The sequence below is a fragment of the Mercenaria mercenaria genome, chromosome 11 (genome assembly GCF_021730395.1).
Source record: "Mercenaria mercenaria strain notata chromosome 11, MADL_Memer_1, whole genome shotgun sequence".
Classification (NCBI taxonomy): Eukaryota; Metazoa; Mollusca; class Bivalvia; order Venerida; family Veneridae; genus Mercenaria; species Mercenaria mercenaria.
In genome coordinates, this window is record NC_069371.1 from 69,271,929 (window position 1) to 69,299,882 (window position 27,954).

General features: G+C 35.6%; 1 protein-coding gene across 3 annotated transcripts in view; it reads left to right on the top strand.

Moving 5' to 3' along the window:
- The first annotated feature begins 1,609 nt into the window (after window positions 1–1,609).
- LOC123531358 (ATP-dependent RNA helicase DHX8-like) overlaps window positions 1,610–27,954 on the top strand; it is a 38,048-nt gene continuing 11,703 nt past the window's right edge. For 2 of the 3 annotated variants that reach the window (XR_008366124.1, XM_045312219.2), the window contains exons 1-14: window positions 1,610–1,736; window positions 6,023–6,120; window positions 7,165–7,250; window positions 7,651–7,815; window positions 9,897–9,988; window positions 10,253–10,306; window positions 10,707–10,962; window positions 11,517–11,615; window positions 12,167–12,277; window positions 12,954–13,242; window positions 14,318–14,415; window positions 15,113–15,260; window positions 25,760–25,935; window positions 26,786–26,980. Coding sequence is in view for 2 of the 3 variants with exons in the window: in XM_045312219.2 (XP_045168154.2) it covers window positions 6,027–6,120; window positions 7,165–7,250; window positions 7,651–7,815; window positions 9,897–9,988; window positions 10,253–10,306; window positions 10,707–10,962; window positions 11,517–11,615; window positions 12,167–12,277; window positions 12,954–13,242; window positions 14,318–14,415; window positions 15,113–15,260; window positions 25,760–25,935; window positions 26,786–26,980 (1,863 nt within the window). In the remaining variant the exon portion in view is untranslated. Of the gene's footprint in view, window positions 1,737–5,039; window positions 5,440–6,022; window positions 6,121–7,164; window positions 7,251–7,650; window positions 7,816–9,896; window positions 9,989–10,252; window positions 10,307–10,706; window positions 10,963–11,516; window positions 11,616–12,166; window positions 12,278–12,953; window positions 13,243–14,317; window positions 14,416–15,112; window positions 15,261–25,759; window positions 25,936–26,785; window positions 26,981–27,954 lie in introns of those variants that run through there. The other variant, XM_045312220.2, reaches the window with a different exon arrangement.

The window sequence follows — 27,954 nt, forward strand, 5'->3', positions numbered from 1 at the left end:
ATAGGAGATCTGATTCACGCCTCCTTATGTTCTACAAGATAGTGAATGGTTTGGTTGCTGTGCCACTCCCCCTTATGTCCGCCCCCCCCCCCCCCCCCCCCATCCCGTCTAACAAAACATAATTATGCATCCCCACTCCTATACTCAGATCCTTACTCCCTGTAATTACTTTAAGTAGCCTACTCCTTCTTTCCAGCCACCATAGTGCTTTGGTATTCCCTTCCAGTACAACTTGTGCAAGCCCCCACCCTGAATCAGTTTAAGCAGGGTGTGACCAAACTTGTACACAATGCTTAACATGATAGACCTGTTTTTTAAACTGCTTTCATCTGTAAATCATTCTTGTTTTTAACACTATCAACTGTATTCATACTTGCAATACACACCACGTATTACTTTTATCCTTCTATCCAATCTACTTTTAACTTCTTGTACAGGCGCGCAGCTGCACAAAATACTCGCAGAGAGGAGTGTTGCAGTATAAATAGATAGATAGACTTTAAAACTTGTTTTGAAATTTTAACTTCGCCGAGGTTAAAATTTGGTGTAGGCCTAAATTCTAAACCATTTTTGATATATATTCTAGCATATAACTGCTGTTATTGTCACTTTTCGGGGGTGTTTTAACAGGAGAGAAAACGTGTGTTAACAGAGAGATTCTCGCGCTCACGTGCTGTTATAACACCTTTTTACATATGCGCGTTCCGTGGCAAAGCGTAAACGTCATTCGGCCCCAAAACGGATAATTTAAAACAAAATGACGTCAACGTAAAAAACAACTCAGACATTCCCGCGCATTTCATGGAAATTTAATGACGTTGAGGTAGGATGCATTCATTTATTAGTATTTTTTCCGCGTTTTATGCTAGAATAGCGTTAGCGCATGTTCATTTCGTGTTATAACATCTGCAGAATCCCTCGGGATACGTTGGTACCCTCGCCCTACGGGCTCGGGCACCAACCAATCCCTCGGGATTCTGCAGACGTTATAACACGAAAAAACATGCGTTATCCCTACATTCTAGCATAAAACTGCTGTTATTGTCACATTTCGGGGGTGTTTTAACAGGAGAGAAAATGTGTGTTAACAGAGAGATTCTCGCGCTCACGTGCTGTTATAACATCTTTTTATATATGCGAGTTCCGTGGCAAAGCGTAAACGTCACTCGGCCTCAAAACGGATAATTCAAAACAAAATGACGTCAACGTAAAAATAACTCAGACATTCCCGCGCATTTCATGGAAATTTTATGACGTTGAGGTAGGATGTATTCATTTATTAGTATTTTTTCCGCGTTTTATGCTAGAATAGCGTTAGCGCATGTTCATTTCATGTAATAACATCTGCAGAATCCCTCGGGATACGTTGGTACCCTCGCCCTATGGGCTCAGGCACCAACCAATCCCTCGGGATTCTGCAGACGTTATAACACGAAAAAACATGCGTTATCCCTACAATCATTCCTTCTCTAAAAACTAATGGTATTTTCCAGAAGACGGAAAGTAAAAAAATAACTGCATAGAAAAAAGTGCTAACCAACAGCCTAGGTCGCTTTTTGTACGTTTTCAAGCGTTGGGTTGAACAGTTTCGCGCGTGGAAACAGTTGTTTTTCTTTGGGTTAGGTATCATCTGGATCGCTCGGAAGAGCGGACAATCGTTTCATGATTTGGAGGAAAAAACTACGAAATTCGTTTTCTTTTTAATTTTAAATCGTTTTGTAGCCAGCTTGAAATAGGTAAGATAGCATCAGTAAAAACAAGGCGTTGTGGTCCGGTAGCCGGACCTTTAGACTTACACCTAACGTCTAGACAACGCGTATATGGTTCGCACAGTCTGCATCATTGCCTTACTGAAGTTTTGGCTTATCGGCATGACTTTTTTATGATCTGATATTTATAGCTATCATCCCTCTAAGCTTTACATGTATCCGCATCTGTATCCGCAAAATCCAAAAAAGTCAGAAAATACTGGTCAAACTTACTTGCTCTAGTAAATTAAAGTGTCTAGGGGTATGGATCCGTACTTCTAGAATCTGATTCTAGAGGTACAGATTCTAGAGGTACGGATCTGTACCTACCTCTAGACAAGACTGTTTGAGGTTTTCTAGGGGTACTGTCCTCCGTTTTTCTAGAGATTAAGGATCATTTACATTTCAAATTTTCATACATGTCAAGTTCTGTGGACAATTTTCCAGGATATTTCAGTTGAAAATCCAGGATATTTGATGAAAATCCAGGAGATTTTTTCAACGTACGTTTCTTAGGAAATTTTTGGTCGATTATAATACTATGTAACAGTTTAGGTCCGATTTCGGCAATGTTTTTACGTGCTTAACTTGCTTTATAAAGCATTTTAACCTTTATTATGTTGAATACGATTGATTCTGCCTTTGCAACCAGTGTAAATTGTCCATGCAGTCTGATCATGATCTGCACTGTTTGCCATTTATCAGTCAGTATCTTTTTTGTAAGCCCCCATTTTAACAGTTACCAGTACTGCCTAAAATGAAAATTTTAGAAATTCTGCAATGTATTTACAAAACAAAAAAAAAACAACATAATTAACATATAGGCTTATAATAACTTTATTTAGTTATTACAGTATTCTTTGAGCAGAGGAATAGGAATTTGGATGAAATTTTAAATTTTATACTGGCGAGTTTCGTTAATGTGAATAATCTGCAGGTTTTTTTTTTTTTTACACTCTTAGATTTTTTTGCAAATGAGCAGAAGCTAACATAGATTGGAAATAAATCCATTTTACCATTTTTAATCTGCACTTAAAACTGCTTTTTACTCATCAAAATGAAATACAAAATCATAGCAGTGCATACATGTGATAAGTTCAGAATCCCAAAACTGGAGGTTTGCCATTTTTCAGCTGGAGTTGGTGTCTCAAAACTGGAGGTTTTTTATCGACATAAATTAAGCGCGCTGACACGTAACTTAGAGGCAAAATCCACCATTTTTGGCCACACAATAATGTATATAAGTCTACACCAGAAGAAACAATCCTCATAGCTCTTGATTTGAATTTTGACAGAGTTATGCCACATTTTAACTTCATTTTTTTTGTTAAAGTTTTATATAATGTCTAATATCTCTGTTACATTCAAAGCTATTGACTTTTATCCCCTTTTACTGGCAAAGCTTTAATTGCCCCTTTTACTGGCAAAGCTTTAATTCAGAGTCAATCACTGAGAAAAGTCGAGCATGCTATCTTACAGAAGCTCCCCCTTGTTCTAACTGTAAACTTTCTTAACAGATTAAATTTGTAGAAACAAAGTCTCGATTTAGCCTCATTTATGTCTGAAATGAAGGTGAACATGCATTAACATTAGTCTACTTGAGGACTTAAAAAACGAAGCTCTAAATAGGTCTGAACACAACTCATAAATTATGTAAATTCCTTACCCCACCCACTTTCGTATAAAAATGATTTTGACATGAAAAATAGAAAACAGAAATGCATCAACATGTATTTACCCTTACCAAAATAATGTAGATTAATGTTATCAAATAAATGAGTGTGCGTTTTCATCCAATTTTCAATGAAATATGTCCGATTTAGTAGCAAATTAATTTGGTAAACATTGGAAGAAAATGGCGTAACTCCACAAGGGGAAATAACACTCCTGTTCTAAAAATAGTAATGGGTTGGTTTTTCCAACATTTATGTGATTTTATTACCGAGCAAATTTTTTCTTTGAATAATCAAAATTCATTTCAGTTGGGAATTATTTCTTATGACTGGGAGTTTTTTGCTTCAAATTGGTAAAAAATGGAGCTTAATTGGCATTGAGAATGGGCAGATATTCGGCCCCATGAGACAGGTGGAAAAGGCCCTGCTTGTCTAATCCCTTATCAAAACAAACAATTAATAATTCACCAGGGGCGTCGGAAGGTGTTTGATATTGGGGCCGCGAGCGGGGGGGGGAGGGGGGGGGTAGGTACGGGAGGGGGCATCCCCCTCCCGTAAGGGGGGTAAGGGGGAGCTCCCCCTGAATTTTTTTTAAAACAGGATCATAAATGGCGAGTTCTGGTGCATTTTAAGGGTACTGAATCGCATCTCAAGTCTCCAGTATTTTCTTACTATTTACATGACTATAAGCAAAATAAAGTTTAATAAACTCTTATCAGAATTAATAATGTATAACGCAATACAAAGAATGCATGTATGTTTTTTTTTTGTATTTAATGTATTGAACAATAATCATTCATGCTTACATTCATTTCTTATTTTGGTTTGAAATACCATTTTTTGAGTAAAAACAATTCATGTAATTCATTCCTTACATCTTAGCGGTGTGATAAATCTTAACACTTACCTCTTTCATTAAATAAAAACATGATAATTATTTTTCTGAATTTTATATGTTAATACCTTAGATCTTTGCGGCTGGGTATAGCTTAAACGTTCCATTGACTAAAGACATGCCAATTAAAAACATGCTGATTTGTTCATGTGTAATTAAGTCCAGTCACGGACACGTGTGTATGACTCCAATTAACACCCCCGATCGTGTCACAGTCACCACGGTAACACACTAATCTGGACAGCGTGTATTGTTTAACGCGAAGCCAAATTTAATATACTATACAAAATATTGGGTTCGCGGACCTGTGACTCCAACTTATGAATTTACAAAAAATCGTTTTTGGGAAAATTATTGGGGCCGCGGTCGCGGCCCCTGCGGCCCCACTTCCGACGCCCCTGTTCACCTGTGAAAAACAACTCTTTCCTCCAGCTACATGTGTGTCAAACATGTATAATACACAACAGTCGGTGACACTTTGATTTACTGTGTAAACATGTTTGGCACTCCTCGGTAATTATCAACCCGGTCATATGATAGATCTACTGATTTTTTTTTTTTTTTTTTTTTTTTTTTTTTTTTTTTTTTGAAAAGCGGGAGAAATGTGGTTTTGGTCGGGAGACGGGAGGCAGGGTGAAAAAATCGGGATTTTGACCCTCCCGCGCGGGAGATCACATGTATGGCAGTGTTAAAAGAATGTTAAAAACTATCTCAATTATGCCAGCAGTGGTAATGATTGCCATCACTGCAATATAGGTTGGCGCTTTATCTATTCAAATGTATCCCTAATATATCTCTTCACACTGAAACTTCGATAAACAAGTCCCTGTCTTATCATCGTATTATGTCAGTATCACCACTCGCCAATTAACACAATCTAAAAATAGCACAGTACACACCTGTTTGCAGAATGTCATCAGTGCGTGACCTTGTTAAACTTTTATCAGTATACCAGTAGAGTGATAAATTACGTCAGGCACAGTGTGTAGTTAGGGATTTAGTTTGATACAGGAAAGCATTAGCTTGGAATTTTGGATTTCCGGGTGAAATGATTGATTTCCGTATGTCCGGGAAATGGACAAAAAATCCATGAGACTCCCGGACAATCCGGGAAACTTGACATGTATGAATTTTATTGAAAATGAAATAACAAATAAGACTTCATCAGTATTCACCTTAATCTTGGATCTAAATGCTTTTCATCCAATTTGTTACAGTTTCCTTCGAAACTCTTTAATATCTCATTATGCTTATCAGGTCATGCTCAGACTAAAAGAGAATTTGATTAACCTCAGTTTGCTGCTAATTTCACTTTAAAGGTCACTTTGTGAGAACAGCAAAAAGACTTTTTTTGAATAACTTACCTAAGTCAACTATATTTTATTACTAATACAGGTTATAAAATGCTTGAAAAAGTATAACTGAAATAGGTTACATAACTTAAAACAGTTACACCCCTGACTGTCAATTGTGTGTTTTTTTTGGAATTGAAGGATTAATTAAAATGATAAACTAGCTTTTGCTCTTCTTTGATTAAATTAGTATTTTCTATTTGGATTAATTTTGTGCTCATAAATTGCTGAATTTGTTTTACATATTCAAGGTATATGTTTTCAACCTGAGTGGGCCTAATGGACCTAAAACAAATTAGTACGGGTATATAAAATATAATATTTACACTATGATAGATCTTACTTTTATTGAAGCATAATGGATGAGCTACAGAAGCTTGAGCATCTCTCCCTCGTGTCTAAAGTGTGTACAGAGCTTGACAACCATCTGGGAATGAATGATAAAGATCTAGGTAAGTTTTTTTTTCCTTTTAGATTTTAAAAGCCAAAAGAAAAAATTCAGAAGATTATGTAATTTCGTTGGAGGCAGAATTATGTTTAAGAATTATTATATTTCATCCAGTGATTTGTTGACCCCACTCATTGAAAAAATTCATTGGAGTTCAGATGCGGTGGAATTATATCATGAGGGCACAGCCTGAGTGATATAATAGTTTTTACAAATCTGAACAATGAACAATGATTTTATTCAAGAGCAGATCACTAAATAAGATATATTATTTTGATTCTAACACGTTACCAAGTATTTTTAGATACATCCTTGACGACGTTCGTCAAATATTTGCCTGTTTTTTAGTTGGTTTCTTTTTCAACTTGCCGCTATGCTGTTTGACGCTATGACATAATAATTGTAACATCATAACAGTGAATTTCTTTGAAGCTGTTCATTTAGTAGGTATAATCCATTGGAATAAAGTTCTTTTTACACTACTAAAATATATTTTACCATGACAGTTTCGACAACGGTCTGTGATCTTCCTCGGAAGTATCATACATCGGGCAGCCATGAACAGGGATGAGGGGGCATACAGGCTGTCCCACGTCTGCAACCCTTTGTTCATTGTTTCCACAAAACCGGAAACTGACAGACAAAGCCAAAGATAGCTGATCGTCGCAGTATGATACTTCTGAGGAAGACCACAGACCGTTGTCGAAACTGTCATGGTAAAATATATTTTAGTAGTGTAGAAAGAACTTTATTCCAAAAGAACAGTGAGTTGTTGTAAAATATCTACAACTTTCAAAATGGTTTACTTTCACACAGGATGTGGATATAATGTTCACAAGCTAGACTTAGCTACTGCAAATTGGTTAATATTTGCAGTGGCTTTTATTTCCACTTCTTTTCATGCACAGCACCACACTCAAATTTAGAACATTTATGAATATAATATTAATCTTTTTCATGTCTGAAAGGCACTGACCTACAGATTTTGACTAAAATGATCTTACATGTACTTTAAAATTGAAGTTGAAACTTATTTTCTTATTTTTAGCTGAGTTCATTATATCGCTGGCTGAGAAGAATGACACATTTGAAAGTTTCAAGAAGGTTCTATTAGAAAATGGTGCTGAATTTGGGGTAAGATCTTACCACTATTTAACCCTGTGCTGTATTTGTATAAATTCTGTATTTCTTGCCGTAATACACTAACGAAAGCTTCTCTTTGAAATTGTTATTATAAAGAAAGATTGTACAATCATATTTGAAAAACTTTTTGTCTCAGACAGCATAGATTCATTTCAAGATACAAGACTAACTGGACTGGTTCACAGTTTATTTCTTTGAATTTAAGATTCTTAATAACAAACCAGTCTGTGTAATTAAAAACAGGTCTGTTGATCGAAAACCAGTCTGTTTAATAAAGAAGTTTAGTATTGACAAAGTGTAGGTAGGCTGGAGTAATGAACTGACTTGATTTTGTCTTGTCCAAATGATAATATTATTCCAATGAAACACAATAATATTATTGTTATTGCAGGATTCATTAATCGCTAACTTGTTAAGACTGATACAGAAGATGAAACCAAAACCTAAACCAGTTGAGAAAGAGGTCAAGGTCGCAAAGGATATGTCTGACATTGAGATAAAAAAGAAACTTTTTCCAGGTCTAGCCTTACCAAATGAAGTGAGGAGTGTGTCACCAGTAAGTATATTAAGGCGTAAAAAAAATTGTTTGTTTCCGGTATCCCAACCGACCCTAAATTTTTGGCCGACCCTAAATGTTTTTATGGCCTTGAAGAATATTTTTTTCAACTTTTTAACAAAAAGTTGCAAAATTGCACTTTTTATGCTTCAGACATGGCCAGTGATGTTAGAAATCAACTTACTGATGCCCTAAAGGCATAACCCCCTTATTTGTATTCATTTTTTGACACAAAAATAATTTCTGGAAAGTCTCCCTTAATAAAAAAAAAATAATTTTTCCGACCTGCCTACCCAAATTTTTTTGAGCATGTTACCAGAAACAAATTTTTTTTTTTTTAGGTCTAAGTACAATGTTTCATGTATGTATAGGTTATTGTTGGCAATACTACAATATATATAAACTGTACTGTCAAACGATAAATATAGCAGGTCAGAAGGAAAGGGGTTCTTTTATCCATCCATGCAACATACCACTAAGTTAAATAAAACACATACACAGAGGAAAAGATATATTTGACTGTGTAAAAGCTATCTTCATTCTGAGCCGGTTATAGCTACAGTTAAGGTAGTTCTGCACGTTTGATAAACCGGAAGTGATGGCGTAACGTCATTTATCCGGAAAACGTAGAATAAAGCATGGGATTCGGCGCGCTGAAATGAATATCATTTTATGAAATAATCAAAACCTGTGAGTAAAATTATTACAGTGGCATTGTTGCTATATTTCTAAAGTCAAAATATGATATTAAAACATATGACACGTTAAAAAAAATCAAAATAACGTCTTGAAATTAGCGTGAAATGTCTGGTTCACTTTAATCTAGGTCAAATATCTCAAAAATAAGCACATGGACCTATACATTTTATTTTACCAAATTAATGGCCATGTGTGTATTAACAACTGTGAGAAGTTTCATCAAAATCTACATTGTAGAAAAATTTCTATTCGCGAACATGTTATGAATGTTATGATTTTCCCATAGACTCCCATTATGAAATATTGCGTGAGATACAAATTTTTCAAATCAGTCTAGCAAGAAAACAGGCACACTACACTATCTTTTTTATTTGCTGAATTTTCTAAGTATATTCTGAAAGTTTGAAAAATCAGAGTTTAATCAAATTCTACATTGTAGAAAAAAATTCGATCCAAACGTGCAGAACTACCTTAATAGAAGGCTATATTTTACAAATCTTGATATGAGCCGTGCCATGGGAAAACCAACATAGTGGGTATGCGACCAGCATGGATCCAGACCAGCCTGCGCATCCGCGCAGTCTGGTCAGGCTCCATGCTGTTCGCTTTTAAAGCCTATTGGAATTGGAGAAACTGTTAGCGAACAGCATGGATCCTGACCAGACTGCGCGGATGCGCAGGCTGGTCTGGATCCATGCTGGTCGCAAAGCCACTATGTTGGTTTTCCCATGGCACGGCTCATATTATTTTCTTCTAAGAATACTTGGTATATGAATCTGCAAGCTATAATTAGCTGAGGACTTTATGCCTTGAGAAGAACTGCAGGAGTCCTTCCAGCACTTGCAGTTTTCTGTTAACAGACTCAGAGTTACAGAATTGCAATAAATAACTTCTACGGATGTCTCTAGGCCAGATGTAACAGAGAGCTCCCTTTTGTTCTCCAAATAAATGGTCGAAGCACACAAATATTGTGTCATCATTGGAAGAACTGCAATAGAGATTTGCTCTCTTTGCATCATATGTTATATCTATGGCATCTTGTATGTATAAAATGTTATGCTGATGCTGTCATATGTAAAGGTAATACTGTGAAATCATTTTTATTCGCGTAGGATGAATTTTCGCATATTTCGCGCTAGGATTGATGCGCGAAATTAATACCGCACTATTATTATTTTTTAATTATATTTTTCATCACTAAAATTGAAAATGCGCGAATTAAAGCCCGCGCGAAACAGTCCTTTTTCACATTTGCGCAAAATTTCATGTCAGCGAATTTAAATGATTTCACAGTAGCTTTTAAATGATTTTTATCCAGGTAAAAGCATTGTGTTTCAGTCCAAATATTCAATTTTCTTCCTTACGCATCATATGTTTTTCAGGAGAAAGATGAAAAGATTGACAAGACAGACTTGGATGTTGCTGACAACATGATGGGTGAATTAGAAGCTTTGATGTCCTCTGCAAAATCTATGTAATTTATAGTTTCACCACATGCATGTTTTCATTCAGAAACATTCTAGATTATTATTTGACTGATGATTAATTCTTACTGGTTTTCGTTTCAGTAGTTGTCTTCGACTAAAGAAACATTTTATTTTCCCTCATGAGCATCTTGTTTCCAGTTGAATTCAATTTCTTTGGAAAATAAATTATTGCTTATTTAATCTCTTCTCATGAAACATTTGTCTTGTTCTGTTGGAACCAATGTTCAAATTTTTACAAAAATGTTTTGCAGGAATAAAAAAGAATCGGACAAAGATTACAAGCGTAAAGACAAAGAAAAGAAAAAGTAAGTGAAAAACACATACATGTATTGCTTGCATTTTAATTATTTGTTACTGATTTCTAGTAAAATAGTTATGATTTCACATAAATCTTATACATTCATTAAAGTTTACCGGTAAACTTATTCTTTTAGCTCGATCATGATGAAAGCTTCAAGCTTATTGGAACCACTCTCGAGTCCGCTTCCTGGAAAAATTAGTACTGGTGTCATATGAGAAGTCATGGTGGTGACCCCAGTGGGGCTAGAACCCACGACCCCTGAATTGAGTGGCCGACACCTTATCCGCTGGACCACCTTCTCCTACATTCATTTAATTCTGTTCTAGGCAAGAAAGGCTTTTCGTTCTTTTTTGGATGGAATTTTATGACATGATTTAATTTACAATATTCTTTTGCATAATTAGGAAGCGACGTTCAAGAAGTCGGAGTCGTTCCAGAGATCGTTATCGATCAAGGTCACGGTCGAGAGATAGAAAGAAGAAGAAAAGAAGAGATAGAGAAAGGTCATACAGTAGGAGCAGAAGTAGGAGCAGGGAAAGAGAGAAGGACAAATATAGAGACAGACATAGAGACAGAGACAGAGATAGAGATAGGGACAGGGGGGACAGGAAGAACAGAGATAGGGGTCATGAGATGCCTGTTGAAGTGGAAGTTGGCAAGGTATATATTACCTTATTATCCTCCACTCAAGGTGGAGGGATATTGTTTAGGTGTTGTCCATCTGGCTTTTCGTCCATCTGTGTGTGCATCCTCCCTTCTGAAATTGAAATGCTTTAATCTCTAAAAATATTTTAGCTAGAATTAAATAACCGTATATAATTATTGATTAGTACATGACCCCTGCTCACATATAGTATCATCCCCCTTGATCCAGAAAAAGCAGTTTTTCCTCTTGATTTGGTAAAAAAGGTGAAAATGCTTATAATTCAGAAAGTTTTTGAGCTAAAATCAGTAAACTTCACATAATTATCAAATAGCACATGACCTTTGCTCACATTTGGTATTATGCACCTTGACGCAGTAAAACAGAGTTTTCCCCTTGATTTGGTAAAAAATATAATTTATGGCACAGCCCTGTTATACATAACTTTTGTATATCTGAAAATAAAGACCTTTCAAAGTATAGTCCCCAAATTCATGTAAAAAACTTACTTTTTTTTTTATTTAACTCTTGTTATGTACGCAGTTACAAAATAGATCTTTTTCCTTGATAGATATACTCAGGAAAGGTTACCAGTATAATGCAGTTTGGTTGTTTTGTATCTGTGGAAGGTGTCAGAAAGAGAAGTGAAGGACTTGTACACATTTCACAGGTATTATATTAATTTCACTTTGAATTTATGTTAAGAAAGACTTCAGTCCATACATACATACATATTTACATTTGTATCCTTCTTGCAAAAATTATACCAAGTTCAAAGTACAGTGAAAGTTTGATCACTAGGAATCGCAAGAAGAGCATAATTCTCAAGTTGTCAACGGTTTTGAGAGATTCAAATACAAAATGGCTAGGGACCACATTAATTGCTTAAGTGATTCCGGGAGCTTTATCTATCAGTGCTTGAGCAAGCATTTTGTCACTGTAATTCTCTACCATATCATCTTGAAGCAGTTGTCACATATGAAGATTGTGCAAATATTCGCAATCAAAATGACACGCAAATATGAATATTAAGAAACGTTGTCTCCCAAAGTATTAACAACTATGCAGCGTGAATTCTTAACAATGCAAGTAAGTCTCATCTCAAATTATGCAATAAAAGTGACACAAAAAAATAGTAAATCTACATTTATATGGAAAGATGTACTGGTAAAGAATAGTCATTTTTTTTAGACTTTTGTTTATGTTTTATGCTGTTTACAGTTACGCAGAGAAGGGCGTGTTTCAAATGTGTCGGATGTTGTGCAAAAAGGTCAGGGTGTAAAGATCAAAATACTCTCTTATACTGGAAACAAAATGAGTCTTTCAATGAAGGTAAGATCATATTGTGTGATACCATAAGATGAATTTTTTAGCTCGCCTGAATCAGAGTGAGCTATTAGTAGAGGTGGATAGTGTGTTATCTGGCGTCATGCATAAACATTTAAAGTTGAACATTTTCTTCTCAGAAACCGGTGCTCAGAATTACACTTAACATGGCATGTAGTAAGTTTGTTTAGTAAGTTCTGCTTGACCCATTTCAATTGCTACTAGAGTTAAAAATAGAAACCTTAAGCCTGTTATTCTGCCTTTGCGACCAGTGCAGGCCAAGATCAGCCTGCACATCCATTTTTTCAAGGTTGTTAATATATTTAAGATTTTTTACGATTAATGCTTAATTTGTTTTTGCTGAATTTGGTCAGAAGCAGCATTGAAAGGTACTGGTTTAGTGAGTGACATAGGGCCCCATTGCCTTCTTCTTTTTATATGCTTTGTTAACCTGTATTTTGAATTATTTTCTGTATGTAGTTGCCTCTCATTTTGAAAATAGATACATTGACTGTTTGGAGCACATACAATGAAGTGTAACAGGGCAAAACATGCATTAACATCTAATCTTGATATCTAGCCAAAGTCAGCAGAATGTTTTGAGGTTTTTACGTTTTATATCCACTGGTTTGATACAATATATTTTCAGATGATATGTAAATGATATGTTTATTTAATGCAGGATGTTGATCAAGAAACTGGTCGAGACTTGAACCCAAAGCAAACAGATGCTATAACTGGTGGGGAACGAGACACCGTCAATGAGTTACGTAATCCTGATAGACCGTCAACCATGCCTCTAGTCAGTGTACCGGAACAGAATGATGTGACTGAACGTAAAAGAGCCCTGAGAATGTCGTCACCAGAAAAATGGGAATGGAAGCAGATGGCGGCAGCAAATGTGGTAGATGTCACAGAGTTACCTGACTTTGATGAAGAAACAGGGGTACTACCAAAGGAAGATGACTCTGGTTTGTTGATTTTGTCTTTTGTTAATATTGGCATGATTTTAGCTAAGTCTGTACTTACTTGTCAATTTTTAGCTCGACTATTCGAAGAATAGTCTAGCTATTCTACTCACCCTGGCGTTGGTGTCGGCGTCGGCGTCACACCTTGGTTAAGTTTTTGCATGCAAGTACATACAGCTATCATTTAAAGGCATATAGCTTTGAAACTTATTTTTTCTTTTTCTAGGTCAATAACCAACCTCACTGGGTCAAGTTCAATAACTCTGACATGTATTTTGAGCAAATCATGCCCCCTTTTGGACTTAGAAAATTCTGGTTAAAGTTTTACATGCAAGTTACTATCTCCAAAACTAATGCAGAGATTGAATTGAAACTTCACATGTGTCTTCGGGGTTATAAAACTAGTTGATAGCAGTAAGTCCCATAACTCTGACCTGCATTTTGGCCAAATTATGCCCCCTTTTGGACTAAGAAAATTCTGGTTAAAGTTTTTGCGTGCAAGTACATATAGCTATTACTAAAATGCATATAGACTTGAAACTTATTTTTTCTTTTTCTAGGTCAATTATCAACCTCACTGGGTCAAGTCCCATAACTCTGACACGTATTTTGGGTAAATTATGCCCCCTTTTGGACTTAGAAAATTCTGGTTAAGGTTTTACATGCAAGTTACTATCTCCAAAACTAATGCAGATAATGAATTGAAACTTCACATGTGTTTTTGGGGTTATAAAACTAGTTGATAGAAGCAAGTCCCATAACTCTGATTTACATTTTGGTCAAATTATGTCCCCTTTTGAACTTAAAGCTCTTTTGATATTTAACATTTTGGGTAATACTTTCCTGCTTCTTGGACAATATTTCAAATAGTCGAGCTTGGCTGTCTTACGGACAGCTCTTGTTTATATTCTGTTTAATTTTTAAACCTGAAAGTTCCTCATATCTGAATTGTAATTTTGTATCGAAAAACTCAATGAAACACAAAAAAAAGTGAATTTATCGAATACAAGATTCTGTGATTTCTCGTTCCCTTTAATTAAAAACGTAATTTTTACATTTGTTTGAATTAATTTTGCAGATGAGGATATAGAGATAGAGATGGTTGAAGAAGAAGCACCTTTTCTCACTGGTCACGGTAAACAAGGGTTAGATCTCAGCCCTGTCAAAATTGTTAAGGTAAGGTTTTGAATCTCATATCAGTTCGAGTGCACGATGTTGTTATAACAAGGTTCAGAGTTAGAAGGTTGAATTAGGGGACCAGTCTAGATATTCCAGCCATTGATTGGATGATCTTGAGCTCAGTTTGAAATTGACCAATAGCAAGGCTGCATTCAGAGACTGGTCTCCAGTTGCAGTTCTGTAATGAGTCCAGCATATTGATTGGCTGAATTGCAGTACAATTTTGAAATTTAGTTTGCATTTATAGCTTGGACTCCAAACGTTGTTTTATTATCTTGGACCTTGGATTCAGTCAGTCCTTTGGTTTGAACTTTTTGCATATGAGAAATACAGTAAAAAAGCAACATTACTAGAATACCTGTGACATCAGGTATGCATTCGATAAGGTCAGGATTTTGAGATAAGGCTTAAATTGTTGCTTATCTGTTACTCTTAATACATGAATTTAGAGCAAGAAAGTAGTTATATTGGTGGACATCATGTCATTAAATTTTATGCTTCATTTTTTTCCATGAGTAGATTCTATAGAAAGTGTTGGTATATGACAAGTTTTGCTGATTATATTTATTGACATTTTGAGAATTTAAATGCAATGTAAGGTAGAAAATATATCAAAATGTCTTATATGTTTCACAGAACAATAATATGTATAAAATGAGAAGAGGGTCAGTGATGTAGAATACTTACATTACAGAATCCAGATGGTTCTCTGTCTCAAGCAGCTATGATGCAGAGTGCGCTACAGAAGGAGAGGCGAGAAATAAAACAGGCACAGCGAGAAGCTGAGATGAACTCATTACCAACTAGTGGAGGCAGTGAATGGCAGGACCCAATGGCAGATGGTATCATATCATATCATATCATATCTAGTCATTATGTCTCCCACCACACAGTGGTGTGGGAGACATTTACTCCAGTTTGTGTGTCAGTATGTCTGTCACAAAGCTTGTCCTCACTCTAAGTCGAACATTTCTCATCCGATCTTTTTAGGAGAACTAAAACAAAATGTGTTTGACCATAAGACCTTGGCCAAGTTCGATAACTAGCCAAATTCGCCTAGGCACTTTTGAATTATGGCCCTTGAATTACTGATTGGATCCACTCATCCAGACCATCTAATTGGATCCATTCATCTAAACCATCCAGGGAAACTAGACATTTTTGATAGGGGCAGTTGTGGGAGACATGCACTTTTCTCAAAAGCATCTCTAGTTTAACTTGCATTACATTGTTAATACAATATTAGCTGTAAACTGATCCAGAATTCATATGGAATAAACAAAATTTGTGGCACAATTTTACAAGTGTTCACAGAATCCTGGTTTTTCAACCTTCAGAGAAAGCTTTTTAGCTCACCTGTCACGAAGTGACAAGGTGAGCTTTTGTGATCGCGCGTCGTCCGTGTGTGCGTGCGTAAACTTTTCCTTGTGACATCTCTAGAGGTCACATTTTTCATGGGATCTTTATGAAAGTTGGTGAGAATGTTCATCTTGATGATATCTAGGTCAAGTTCGAAACTGGGTCACGTGCCATAAAAAACTAGGTCAGTAGGTCTAAAAAGAGAAGAACCTTGTGACCTCTCTAGAGGCAATATATTTCACAAGATCTTCATTAAAATTGGTCAGAATGTTCACCTTAATGATATTAAGGTCAAGTTCGAAACTGGGTCACGTGCTGTCAAAAACTAGGTCAGTAGGTCTAAAAATAGAAAAACCTTGTGACCTCTCTAGAGGCCATATATTTCACAAGATCTTCATGAAAATTGGTCAGAATGTTCACCTTGATGATATCTAGGTCAGTTTCGAAACTGGGTCACGTGCCATCAAAAACTAGATCAGTAGGTCTTAAACAGCATGCCCACTCATTTTTAAAGTTGAGGGTACATGTACCCCCTGCTTTTGCAGAATAGGGGTACACTTCAAAATTTGGGGGTACACTACATCGCAGATCTGAAAATTTTCTATTTAACTACTGAAATTTGTATAGTACGTTGTTTTTTTTTTGTTTTTTTTATATATATATATATACAGAACTCTCGTCGGTGGGGTATAACAGATGAGATAATTTTAGAAAATGTAAAATGTTTTTCCAAAGTTAAGATAGGAAATTCTGAATCAAAAGACCCCTCCCTATATTATACTAAATATAAATATGTTTTCAGCAAGATTCGTGTATTCCCAATTTCGTGAACGGAACACGATTCGTCCGAAATAACATACAGTCAACTGAAGACTGGTAAAATTCGTCCATCAATAATAAATGCCCAAACTATTACAGATATGCAATGTGTATCAAAATTGCAGTTAAATATCGAAAAAATAAAATACTGTTAACCTTTTGCTGAGTTTCTTAAAGCTAAAATGCCTTTTTGCGTTTCGTATCCATTCTTTTTTTGCACACGACCCGTGTGACGTCCGACTAAAACATTTACCAAACCCCTCCATACAGCTGACAATTACGCCGAGAATTCGGTGATGGAAACGAAATTATAACGTTCGTGGACCGGATCTGCGTTTTAGACCATACCAAACAATTGGCAAGTGTGCGATGAAATAAACAGCGATTTGGCAGCTGAACTGGAGTTCCGAATCTCTGCGTGCATGTACCCCCAGCAAGTGATTTTTATGCGTGCATTTGATATTTTGTACGTGATTCACGTACTGCAGTGCGTGAATGGGCATGCTGCTTAAAATAGAAAAACCTTGTGACCTCTCTAGAGGCCATATATTTAACAAATCTTCATGAAATTTGGTCAGAACGTTCACCTTGATGATATCTAGGTCAAGTTCGAAACTTGGTCATGTGCCATCAAAAACTAGGTCAGTAGGTCAAATAATAGAAAAACCTTGTGACCTCTCTAGAGGCCATATTTTTCATAGGATCTGTATGAAAGTTGGTCTGAATGTTCATCTTGATGATATCTATGTCAAGTTCGTAACTGGGTCACGTGCGGTCAAAAACTAGGCCAGTAGGTCTAAAAATAGAAAAAACCTTGTGACCTCTCTAGAGGCCATATATTTCATGAGATCTTCATGAAAATTGGTCAGAACGTTCACCTTGATGATATCTAGGTCAAGTTCGAAACAGGGTCATGTGCAGTCAAAAACTAGGTCAGTAGGTCTAAAAATAGAAAAACCTTGTGACCTCTCTAGAGGCCATATTTTTCATGGGATCTGTATGAAAGTTGTTCTGAATGTTCATCTTGATGATATCTAGGTCAAGTTTGAAAGTGGGTCACGTGCCCTCAAAAACTGGGTCAGTAGGTCAAATAATAGAAAAACCTTGTGACCTCTCTAAAGGCCATATTTTTCATGGGATCTGTATGAAAATTGGTCTGAATGTTCATCTTGATGATATCTAGGTCAAGTTCGAAACAGGGTCATGTGCAGTCAAAAACTAGGTCAGTAGGTCTAAAAATAGAAAAACCTTGTGACCTCTCTAGAGGCCATACTTGTGTATGGAGCGCCATAAAAATTGGTCAGAATGTTCACCTTGATGATATCGAGGTCAAGTTTGAAACTGGGTCACGTGCCGTAAAAAACTAGGTCAGTAGGTCAGATAATAAAAAAACCTTGTGACCTCTCTAGAGGCCATACTTTTCATGGGATCTGTATGAAAGTTGATCTGAATGTTCATCTTGATGATATCTAGGTCAAGTTTGAAACTGGGTCAACTGCGATCAAAAACTAGGTCAGTAGGTCTAAAATTATTTAAATCTTTGACCTCTCTAGAGGCCATTTTTAGCTCATCTGATTTTTTGAAAAAAAAAATGATGAGTTATTGTCATCACTTGAGTGGTTGTCGGCGTCGGCGTCGGCGTTGCCTGGTTAAGTTTTATGTTTAGGTCAGCTTTTCTCCTAAACTATCAAAGCTATTGCTTTGAAACTTGGAATACTTGTTCACCATCATAAGCTGACCCTGTATAGCAAGAAACATAACTCCATCTTGCTTTTTGCAAGATTTATGGCCCCTTTTGTACTTAGAAAATATCAGATTTCTTGTTTAAGTTTTATGTTTAGGTCAACTTTTCTCCTAAACTATCAAAGCTATTGCTTTGAAACTTGGAATACTTGTTCAGCATCATAAGCAAACCCTGTACATCAAGAAACATAACTCCATCTTGCTTTTTGCAAGATTTATTGCCCCTTTTGGACTTAGAAAATTATTTTCTTGGTTAAGTTTTATGTTTAGGTCAGCTTTTATCCTAAACTATCAAAGCTATTACTTTAAAACTTGCAACACTTGTTCACCATCATAAGTTGACCCTGTACAGCAAGAAACATAACTCCATCCTGCTTTTTGCAAGATTTATGGCCCCTTTTAGACTTAGAAAACATCAGATTTCTTGGTTAAGTTTTATGTTTAGGTCAACTTTTTCTCTTAAACTATCAAAGCTATTGCTTTGAAACTTGCAACACTTGTTGACCATCATAAGCTGACCCTGTACAGCAAGCAACATAACTCCATCCTGCTTTTTGCAATAATTATTGCCCCTTTTGGACTTAGAAAATCATTTTCTTGGTTGAGTATTATGTTTAAGTCAACTTTTCTCATAAACTTTTAAAGCTATTGCTTTTAAACTTGCAACAGTTTTTCACCATCATAAGTGGACACTGAACATCAAGAAACATAACTCTATCCTGCTTTTTGCAAGAATGATGGCCCTTTTTAGACTAAGAAAATCATGGGTAGGACAATAATTCTATTACACAAAAAAAATCAGATGAGTGTCAGCACCCGCAAGGCGGTGCTCTTGTTTTCAATGGATCTTCATGAAAATTGATCAGAATGTTCACCTTGATGATATCTAGGTCAGTTTCGAAACTGGGTCACATGCGGTCAAAATCTAGGCCAGTAGGTATAAAAATAGAAAAGCTCTCTAGAGGCCATATTTTTCATGAGATCTTCATGAAAATTAGTGAGAATGTTCACCTTGATGATATCTAGGTCAAGTTCAAATCAGGGTCACGTACCTTCGAAAACTAGGTCAATAGGTCAAATAATAGAAAAACCTTGTGACCTCTCTAGAGACCATATTTTTCAATGGATCTTCATGAAAATTGGTCAGAATTTTTATCTTGATTATATCTAGGTCAAGTTCAAAACTGGGTCACATGAGCTCAAAAACTAGGTCACTGTGTCAAATAATAGAAAAAACAACGTCATACTCAAAACTGGGTCATGTGGGAAGAGGTGAGCGATTCAGGACCATCATGGTCCTCTTGTTTGGGAATGTGATGAGTGTTACTTTACTGTATAGGCATATGTTAAACTTATCCTTTCATATACTAATCAGTGTTTGCTGTTTTAAGAAAATCGCTATAATTATGTTTAATAAAATTTACAGTTACTTTGATTATAATAAATTATTTAATATAGTCAACATTTTGTCATCGTTTTCATTCAGTTTTTAGCTCATCTGATTTTTTGAAAAAAAATGATGAGTTATTGTCATCACTTGAGCGGTTGTCGGCGTCGGCGTTGCCTGGTTAAGTTTTATGTTTAGGTCAGCTTTTCTCCTAAACTATCAAAGCTATTGCTTTGAAACTTGGAATACTTGTTTACTATCATAAGCTGACCCTGTATAGCAAGAAACATAACTCTATCTTGCTTTTTGCAAGATTTATGGCCCCTTTTGTACTTAGAAAATATCAGATTTCTTGGTTAAGTTTTATGTTTAGGTCAACTTTTCTCCTAAACTATCAAAGCTATTGCTTTGAAACTTGGAATACTTGTTCACCATCATAAGCAGACCCTGTACATCAAGACACATAACTCCATCTTGCTTTTTGCAAGATTTATTGCCCCTTTTGGACTTAGAAAATCAGTTTTCTTGGTTAAGTTTTATGTTTAGATCAGCTTTTATCCTAAACTATCAAAGCTATTGCTTTAACACGGTGGCGATACCCTGGGTATGCAGGGGTGCAAAATGGCGGCGGAATCTCTCGATTCAGGTAACATTTTTCATTATTACTGTCTTAATACTTAACCAATTTTAACGAAATAAGGACGAGTGCCCGCTCATAAGAATACTACACCCTCGGCTATAAAGCTTGGGCTCCTGAGTTTCGTAGTTTTTGTGAAAAGTGCAACGGCGTATTCTGACGGAAAAAATGCAACTGCTATGTAGGGGGGCATTTTTATGAAAATGATTAAACCAACTATCCCTGTGTGTTTCGAAAAACGGCTTGTAGGGCGGAACCGGGCTTGACATGTTCCAAAGCTGTTGTAGAACTTTAGCAAGTGAAATCGACAGTTTTCAACAATTCCGGGCGATTGAAAGGAAATGCTATGTGGGGGAGGTGTTTTCATTATGTTATGTGGGGGTGCTTTTGACATGTGGGGGTGACTTAACTGGTTGCTAGGCTGCTAGAGGCACGCAGTGATATGATCATTTGATATATAAAGTATATATAATATGGCTAGAAATTATCTCAGTGGAAAAAACCTTTTCAAGAATGTTTCATTTTGAAGGTGGATGTGACGTACACATATAAATGCCTTCTACAGACACATTTGGGTACATATCTCTGGAACAGACTGTCAGCTCCGTCAATTCAGATTCGTACTTGTATTTTGATAATATTCCCTGTGTTTTTATCGCCATATCCGTGAAATCGGGGGCAGTATCTTTGTTGCTCTCTCTCTCTCTCTCTCTCTCTCTCTCTCTCTCTCCAAACATATCAAATAAATAATTTGTTTCTTAATTGATGTCTTTGAAACTCACATACTTTACTCTTTGTCATATTACCTTTACATTGATATATAGACATGCTACCATGACCTTCAAGATAACCTTTTCACGGCAAGACACTTGGCAATTTTCCTATTTATCAAATTAATGCTAATGAATGATTCATTTCTTTATATATATATATATATATATTCAAAATTTTACTGCTTTTTCCGTTTCACATACGTTAGAACTTTTTGATAAACTTATTGTTCCAATTCTGAACTATGGATGTGAAGTCTGGGGCTTCAATGAGTCAAAGAAACTAGAAAATATGCACATACATTTTTGCAAAAACGTTCTAGGCGTAAGGTTACAAACACAGAATTCTTTTATCTATGGCGAACTAGGAAGAGTGCCACTAATAAATCAAAGAATATTCCAGATAATTAAATTTTGGTTCAAAATACTACGGTCAAACAATACTAAACACATTAGAAATATTTATGATATGATGATACATGATATGGAGCTTAGACCGTATAAAAATTGTTGGGCGAAATCAGTTCAGACAGTATTAGAAAGATTAGGTTTTTACCATGTTTGGCTCAATCAAGGTGTAGGGAACGAAGATATATTTTTATCACATCTAAGACAACGATTAAAAGACAATTTTATGCAGCTTTGGAATGAATCTTTGGACAGCTCGACAAGAGCATCAACTTATAAACTTTTTTCGGATTTCGAATTTAAAATCTATCTTGATAAAATAAAAACTACTAAATTCAGAATTGCATTAACAAGACTTCGTCTATCAGCACATCGATTATCTATAGAAACAGGAAGATGGCATAAACCAAACAAAATACCAAGAAATGAAAGAAAGTGTATTATATGCAATGTTATTGAAGATGAGTTCCACTTCTTGTTAGAATGTCAGATATATAAAGATCTTAGACAAAATCATATTAAGAAATATTATTGGAAACGCCCAAACATACCAAAATTTATAGAGTTGTTAACATCTGAAAACTACCAAATCCAGAAAAATCTGTCAATATTTGTATACAAGGCATTTGAACTCCGTAGACCTATATATTATAACTAACACTTTTCTCCTCAAGACATAGAGCATTATGCTACATATTGATTTTTACATTAAAAACTATCACAAATTGGCATTTATATATTCATACATGCACATTTCTGTTAACTGTTTACCTTAATAACCTTTCATAAATTATAGAAAGTTTTAGGTCAAGTCAGCGTAATATGTTACACTGTACTTGAAAATTATGAAAAGACATATTCTTGCTTTCTTTACAGTTGATTTCTACTTTAATTATTCACTACAGAAATCACGGTCTACCAAAATAGAGATGAACATGTCATATTATATGTGAAATTTATACACATTCTTATTAATCTTATACTAGAAAGTATAATTTGCTTTAAATTATATATCGTGACATATTTTGTTTAGGCACATTTAGGCTATATCTTGCTTTGCCTCATCATGTACACTGTTAATGAAATTTTATAGTTATTATCAACTTATGTAATTTCAATATGTTTTATATGATTGTACCACCACTGAACATAATATACTATGCACTGTTTATATACAATGTGGACTCACGGGTCTATGACCTTTTGTTCAATAAAATATCTATCTATCTATCTTCATAAATAATTAACCATTATATATATATATTTGAAACTCATACATGCTTCTATGAACTCGGCATTCAAGATAACTTTTTCGAGGCCAAACACTTAGCAAATTTCTTAAGTTTTACCATTACTTTTTCATTTCTTTATGAAATCCCTCCATATTCACACATCCCATTCATTGTACATGCCCATTACATTGGTAAATAAACATTTGACCTTGGTCTTCGTTCTGACATATTTACACGTCAAGCACATAGCTCTTTTTCCAGCTTCATATTTCAACGGGGGCATTGTGCTTCAAAAACACATCTTGTTTTTCTTAGTTTTCTCATATACTTATAGCCAGTTAGCGTACTCCATGCCCCACCAAATATTTTATTTTGTTTTCGGTGCTCACGAGTGCCGTGGCAGTAATGTTTCCTTATCTAACTTTCTGATTAACTGTTTTAACTTTGAAAAAAAATGAAGAAGAATGTGTTAGTAGAAATATATAGTGAAAGTCAAAATCGTATCATGATATTTCAAACTGAATTGTTGTATATTTGGAATTTAGCCTATGTATGTGAAAGAGTTTGACCCTTTAAAATATTGTTCGAACGGCCAATTATTTCCCTATGTACTAGCAGTAAATGTATTCGGGCCAACGCGGTTCTTGCAATTTAAAAAAAAAGAACTGAAAGGTTCTATACAATAATTTTATGCTTTACGCGCAGTTTCTTTTTAAAATAAGGATAGTGATATCGAAAATGTTTAAAATCGTTATTTAGACAACTGCTTTACCACTTTGAACCATAGAATATTTTAAGTTTCAACTGTCATGACTATATTTCGGTACAATACAACTTCTAATGCCACCTTTAATATTTTTTTTTCCAATTTCTTTAAAAGAGTTTTTATGAAAGTTACCATCGCTGTTCCTGGTTGTGGAGATGCAGCTGATCAACTGATAAAAACCCCAGTCGCAAAATTCGCAAAAAAAATCCAACAGCGGCAACGGAGATATAATGTGTTTTAGTAATATACGTCGGGGTTAGTCTTACTGAAACAGCATTTGTATTTCAAATTAAATTGTACTATTCGCACATGACATTTGCACCGGTGGTAAACGAGCTCGTGAAACTTTTTCTTCATTAAATAAAGACAATCTTTGTCGCATAATAGCTATACTGAAACAGAATTGCATTCATTTGAAAATGTGAAGTGATTACAACTTTTTAATATTAAAGTATTGAGTATGTAACATTACAATAAATGACTTACTATTGGTAATTTTGTAGTTGTATTGACCTGCCTAAAAGTAATATGTGTTTTCGTCCGCTGCCACTATGTGTTTAAAGGAATACTACAATAAATCACTAGAATTTGTCAAATGATACTATCGCGTATCTATACGCCGCCTTTTTGTTGCAAAATGACTATGTTCCGACTTTTAAAAGTAAAGGTGAAAAGTCAAATAAAAGTAAAGGTCAAATATTAAAGAATATAATTGAACATCTTGTCAACAAAGTTGTTATTTGATTATAAGCCAAATTGGTCAAGTACTAATTTAGAACAAGTTATGGCCAAATTTAATATAATAGATCCAGGCCCCTTATGACACCTATAGCTTTATATCTAGGTGTCGTATGAAAATGCACTCTCCAAAGGCCATAGCAGTATCGTGATCAAGTTTGAAGTTTCTAGTGCTAACGACGTATGAGAACAAACATGCAAAGACGAACGGACGGACATAACTTGAGTCACCCCCACATGTCAAAAGCACCCCCACATAACATAATGAAAACACCTCCCCCACATAGCATTTCCTTTCAATCACCCGGAATTGCCGAAAACTGGCGATTTCACTTGCTAAAGTTCTACAACAGCTTTGGAACATGTCAAGCCCAGTTCAGCCCTACAAGCCGTTTTTCGAAACACACGGGGGTAGTTGGTTTAGTCATTTTCATAAAAATGCCCCCCTACATAGCAGTTGCATTTTTTCCGTCAGAATACGCCGTTGCAGTTTTCACAAAAACTACGAAATTCAGAAGCCCAAGCTTTATAGCCGAGGGTGTAATATTCTTATGAGCGGGCACTCGTCCTTATTTCGTTAAAATTGGTTAAGTATTAAGACAGTTATAATGAAAAATGTTACCTGAATCGAGAGATTCCGCCGCCATTTTGCACCCCTGCATACCCAGGGTATTGCCACCGTGTTTAAAACTTGCAACACTTGTTCACCATCATAAGTTGACCCTGTACAGCAAGAAACATAACTCCATCCTGCTTTTTGCAAGATTTATGGCCCCTTTTGGACTAAGAAAATATAAGATTTCTTGGTTAAGTTTTATGTTTAGGTCAACTTTTTCTCTTAAACTATCAAAGCTATTGCTTTGAAACTTGCAACACTTGTTGACCATCATAAGCTGACCCTGTACAGCAAGCAACATAACTCCATCCTGCTTTTTGCAATAATTATTGCCCCTTCTTGACTTAGAAAATCATTTTCTTGGTTGAGTATTATGTTTAAGTCAACTTTTCTCATAAACTATCAAACCTATTGCTTTAAAACATGCAACAGTTTTTCACCATCATAAGTGGACACTGAACATCAAGAAACATAACTCTATCCTGCTTTTTGCAAGAATGATGGCCCTTTTTAGACTTAGAAAATCATGGGTAGGACAATATTTCTATTACACAAAAAAATCAGATGAGCGTCAGCACCCACAAGGCGGTGCTCTTGTTACATGATATACTAAATACAGAAGTTGGTACGTCATAAATGTGACTTTTGTTTCTGTGTTACATCCGTTCATATTATATATGAAAACACTGGAATTTTGGTTGGCTCGAACTACCAATGGCTCAGACAAAATGTCCACGGGCTCTTTAAGGTTAGAGCAAAGCTAATGAAATTTGAGTATGTATTAATAAAATACATGTATAATGAATTGCAAGAATATTTTGAAGTACATGTATCATGGAAATTTTAACTTCTTCTGTCTATTTTAGGTGATAAAAAGTTGGCAAGTATGAGAGGTGTGGGATCAGCTCCTGCTGACCTTCCAGAGTGGAAGAAACATATCACTGGGGGACAGAAAGCCTCGTACGGCAAGAAAGAGAAAAAATCATTGCTGGAACAAAGACAGAGTTTACCCATCTATAAACTTAAAGATGAACTTATAAAGGTATGTAATGTATATTATGGTGCAGTTGTGCCTTGCTTTTATATATTCCCACTATTTAAGTGCACACTATATTCAGACCTTAGATATTACTGCAGATGTCATCTTGTGTATTACAGTTAGTGATACGTAATTAGCCATTCAGAGTACTTTCATTGTTATATGTTTTTGTGGAGAGCAGAAATTGTTTATTTCAAAAAAAGTTCATTAATATCTCTTATTAGTCTGTTTTCCCAAGGCCATGCTGTTCATTGTTTATTTGTTTTAGTTTAATGCAAATTGCAAGTTTAAACTCAATTATTTCATTAGTACATATAATTTTATGCCCCTGGCATCTACTGATGTGGGAGGCATATAGTGATCGTCCTGTCCGTCTGTTTGTTTGTTCGTACATCCGTACAAGGTTAACCAAATGGGACGTTTTGTCTAGCATCAATACCCCTTACTAGAATGACTTGATACTAATGCAGATGTAACCTGTGACCATTCCTCATCTTCAGACATCACCTGACCTCAGTTTTACCTTGACCTCATTTTTGACTTAGGTTGCTTTATATGGGCCATCTCTTGGTTAACCAAATGGAACCATTTTGTCTAGCATCAATACCGCTTACAAGAATGGATTGATACTAATACAGATATGACCTGTGACCATTCCTCATCTTCAAACATCACCATTTGTGGTGAGACAAATTAACTTAAAAGATTGACTGCTCACAGTTATATGCTAGAAAATTAGTTACTGTATTTGTAAAAAGAACAGTGTTGTAGGTCCTTGATTGAGCAAAAAAGTACTTTAATTTACTTGAAAAGAAAAAAGAAGATTGAATAAAAATTGTTTATAACCAAACAGGCTGTGAATGACAACCAGGTGTTGATTGTTATTGGAGAGACGGGTTCAGGGAAGACAACTCAGATAACACAGTATCTCGCCGAGGCAGGTTACACTACACGCGGGAAGATTGGTTGTACACAACCACGTCGTGTAGCTGCTATGTCTGTGGCTAAAAGAGTATCTGAAGAATTTGGTTGCAGACTTGGTCAGGAGGTATGTTGGAATTTGCCGATAATCAAATTTAATATGTAATTGAATTTTAATTTGGTTTTACAGTGCAACCACACACTACATGTTATATGGCGCCAAACAGGATTAGAAATTTTGGTTTCACATCTTGTTTAGGTCAAAACAAAAATGTGAGGTATAGAATCGAAACTTGTATACATGCTGGAATGATAGAGATACAAGTGTTCTGATTCTATCTGGGGGTTAAAATAAACTTCATACTCTTAACCACCATATTAGTTTCATGTTGGGAGTTTTCCAACTCCTTGTGTAGAAATTTGTAGTGGGCTGAAAATAAAAAAAAGCAAGTAGTTGGGCTATACTATTTTGAAAATGACAGGGAGTCAGCGGCGCAGTGGTTAGCTGGTTGGACTACAACGCCAGCAGTCTGTGTTTGATTCCGAGTCGCAGCTGATATCCCAACTAGTGTTAAGTGCTGGGTAAATTGGTACTGTTTCCAGCAGTATTGACCTAGACTGGATACTGGGTGGGGGGTAACTATATCACCTGCCTCGGGCTCGGCTGCATCCATTCTAGGTGAAGACTTTCGTCTACTACCCACGTTAAAGAAGAAACTTTACCTTTTACCTTTATTTATACAAGCATAAACATAAAATTATTATGTTAGTTGTTCTTATGTTAGGAAATATTCCATAGGCTTATGATCTTTGAATATATAGTCATTTAACTAAAATGGATGAAAATATGTTTTACTAATGTGTTGATATCACTTTTAGCTCATCTAAACCAGGGTGAGCTATTAGTATAGATAGTATAGATGGATGATCTGTGGTTTACAAGTTTACTGTTAACACAAAAAGAGGTTACAATTTTGACCCAGTTTTTATGAAACTTGGTCAGAATGGTTGCCTCAACAAAATCTCAGATGGTTTTGGTATTTGGTCATTTTGGGTCAAAAGTAGACCATCAGGCCAAAATATAGAAAGACCTGGTTACCT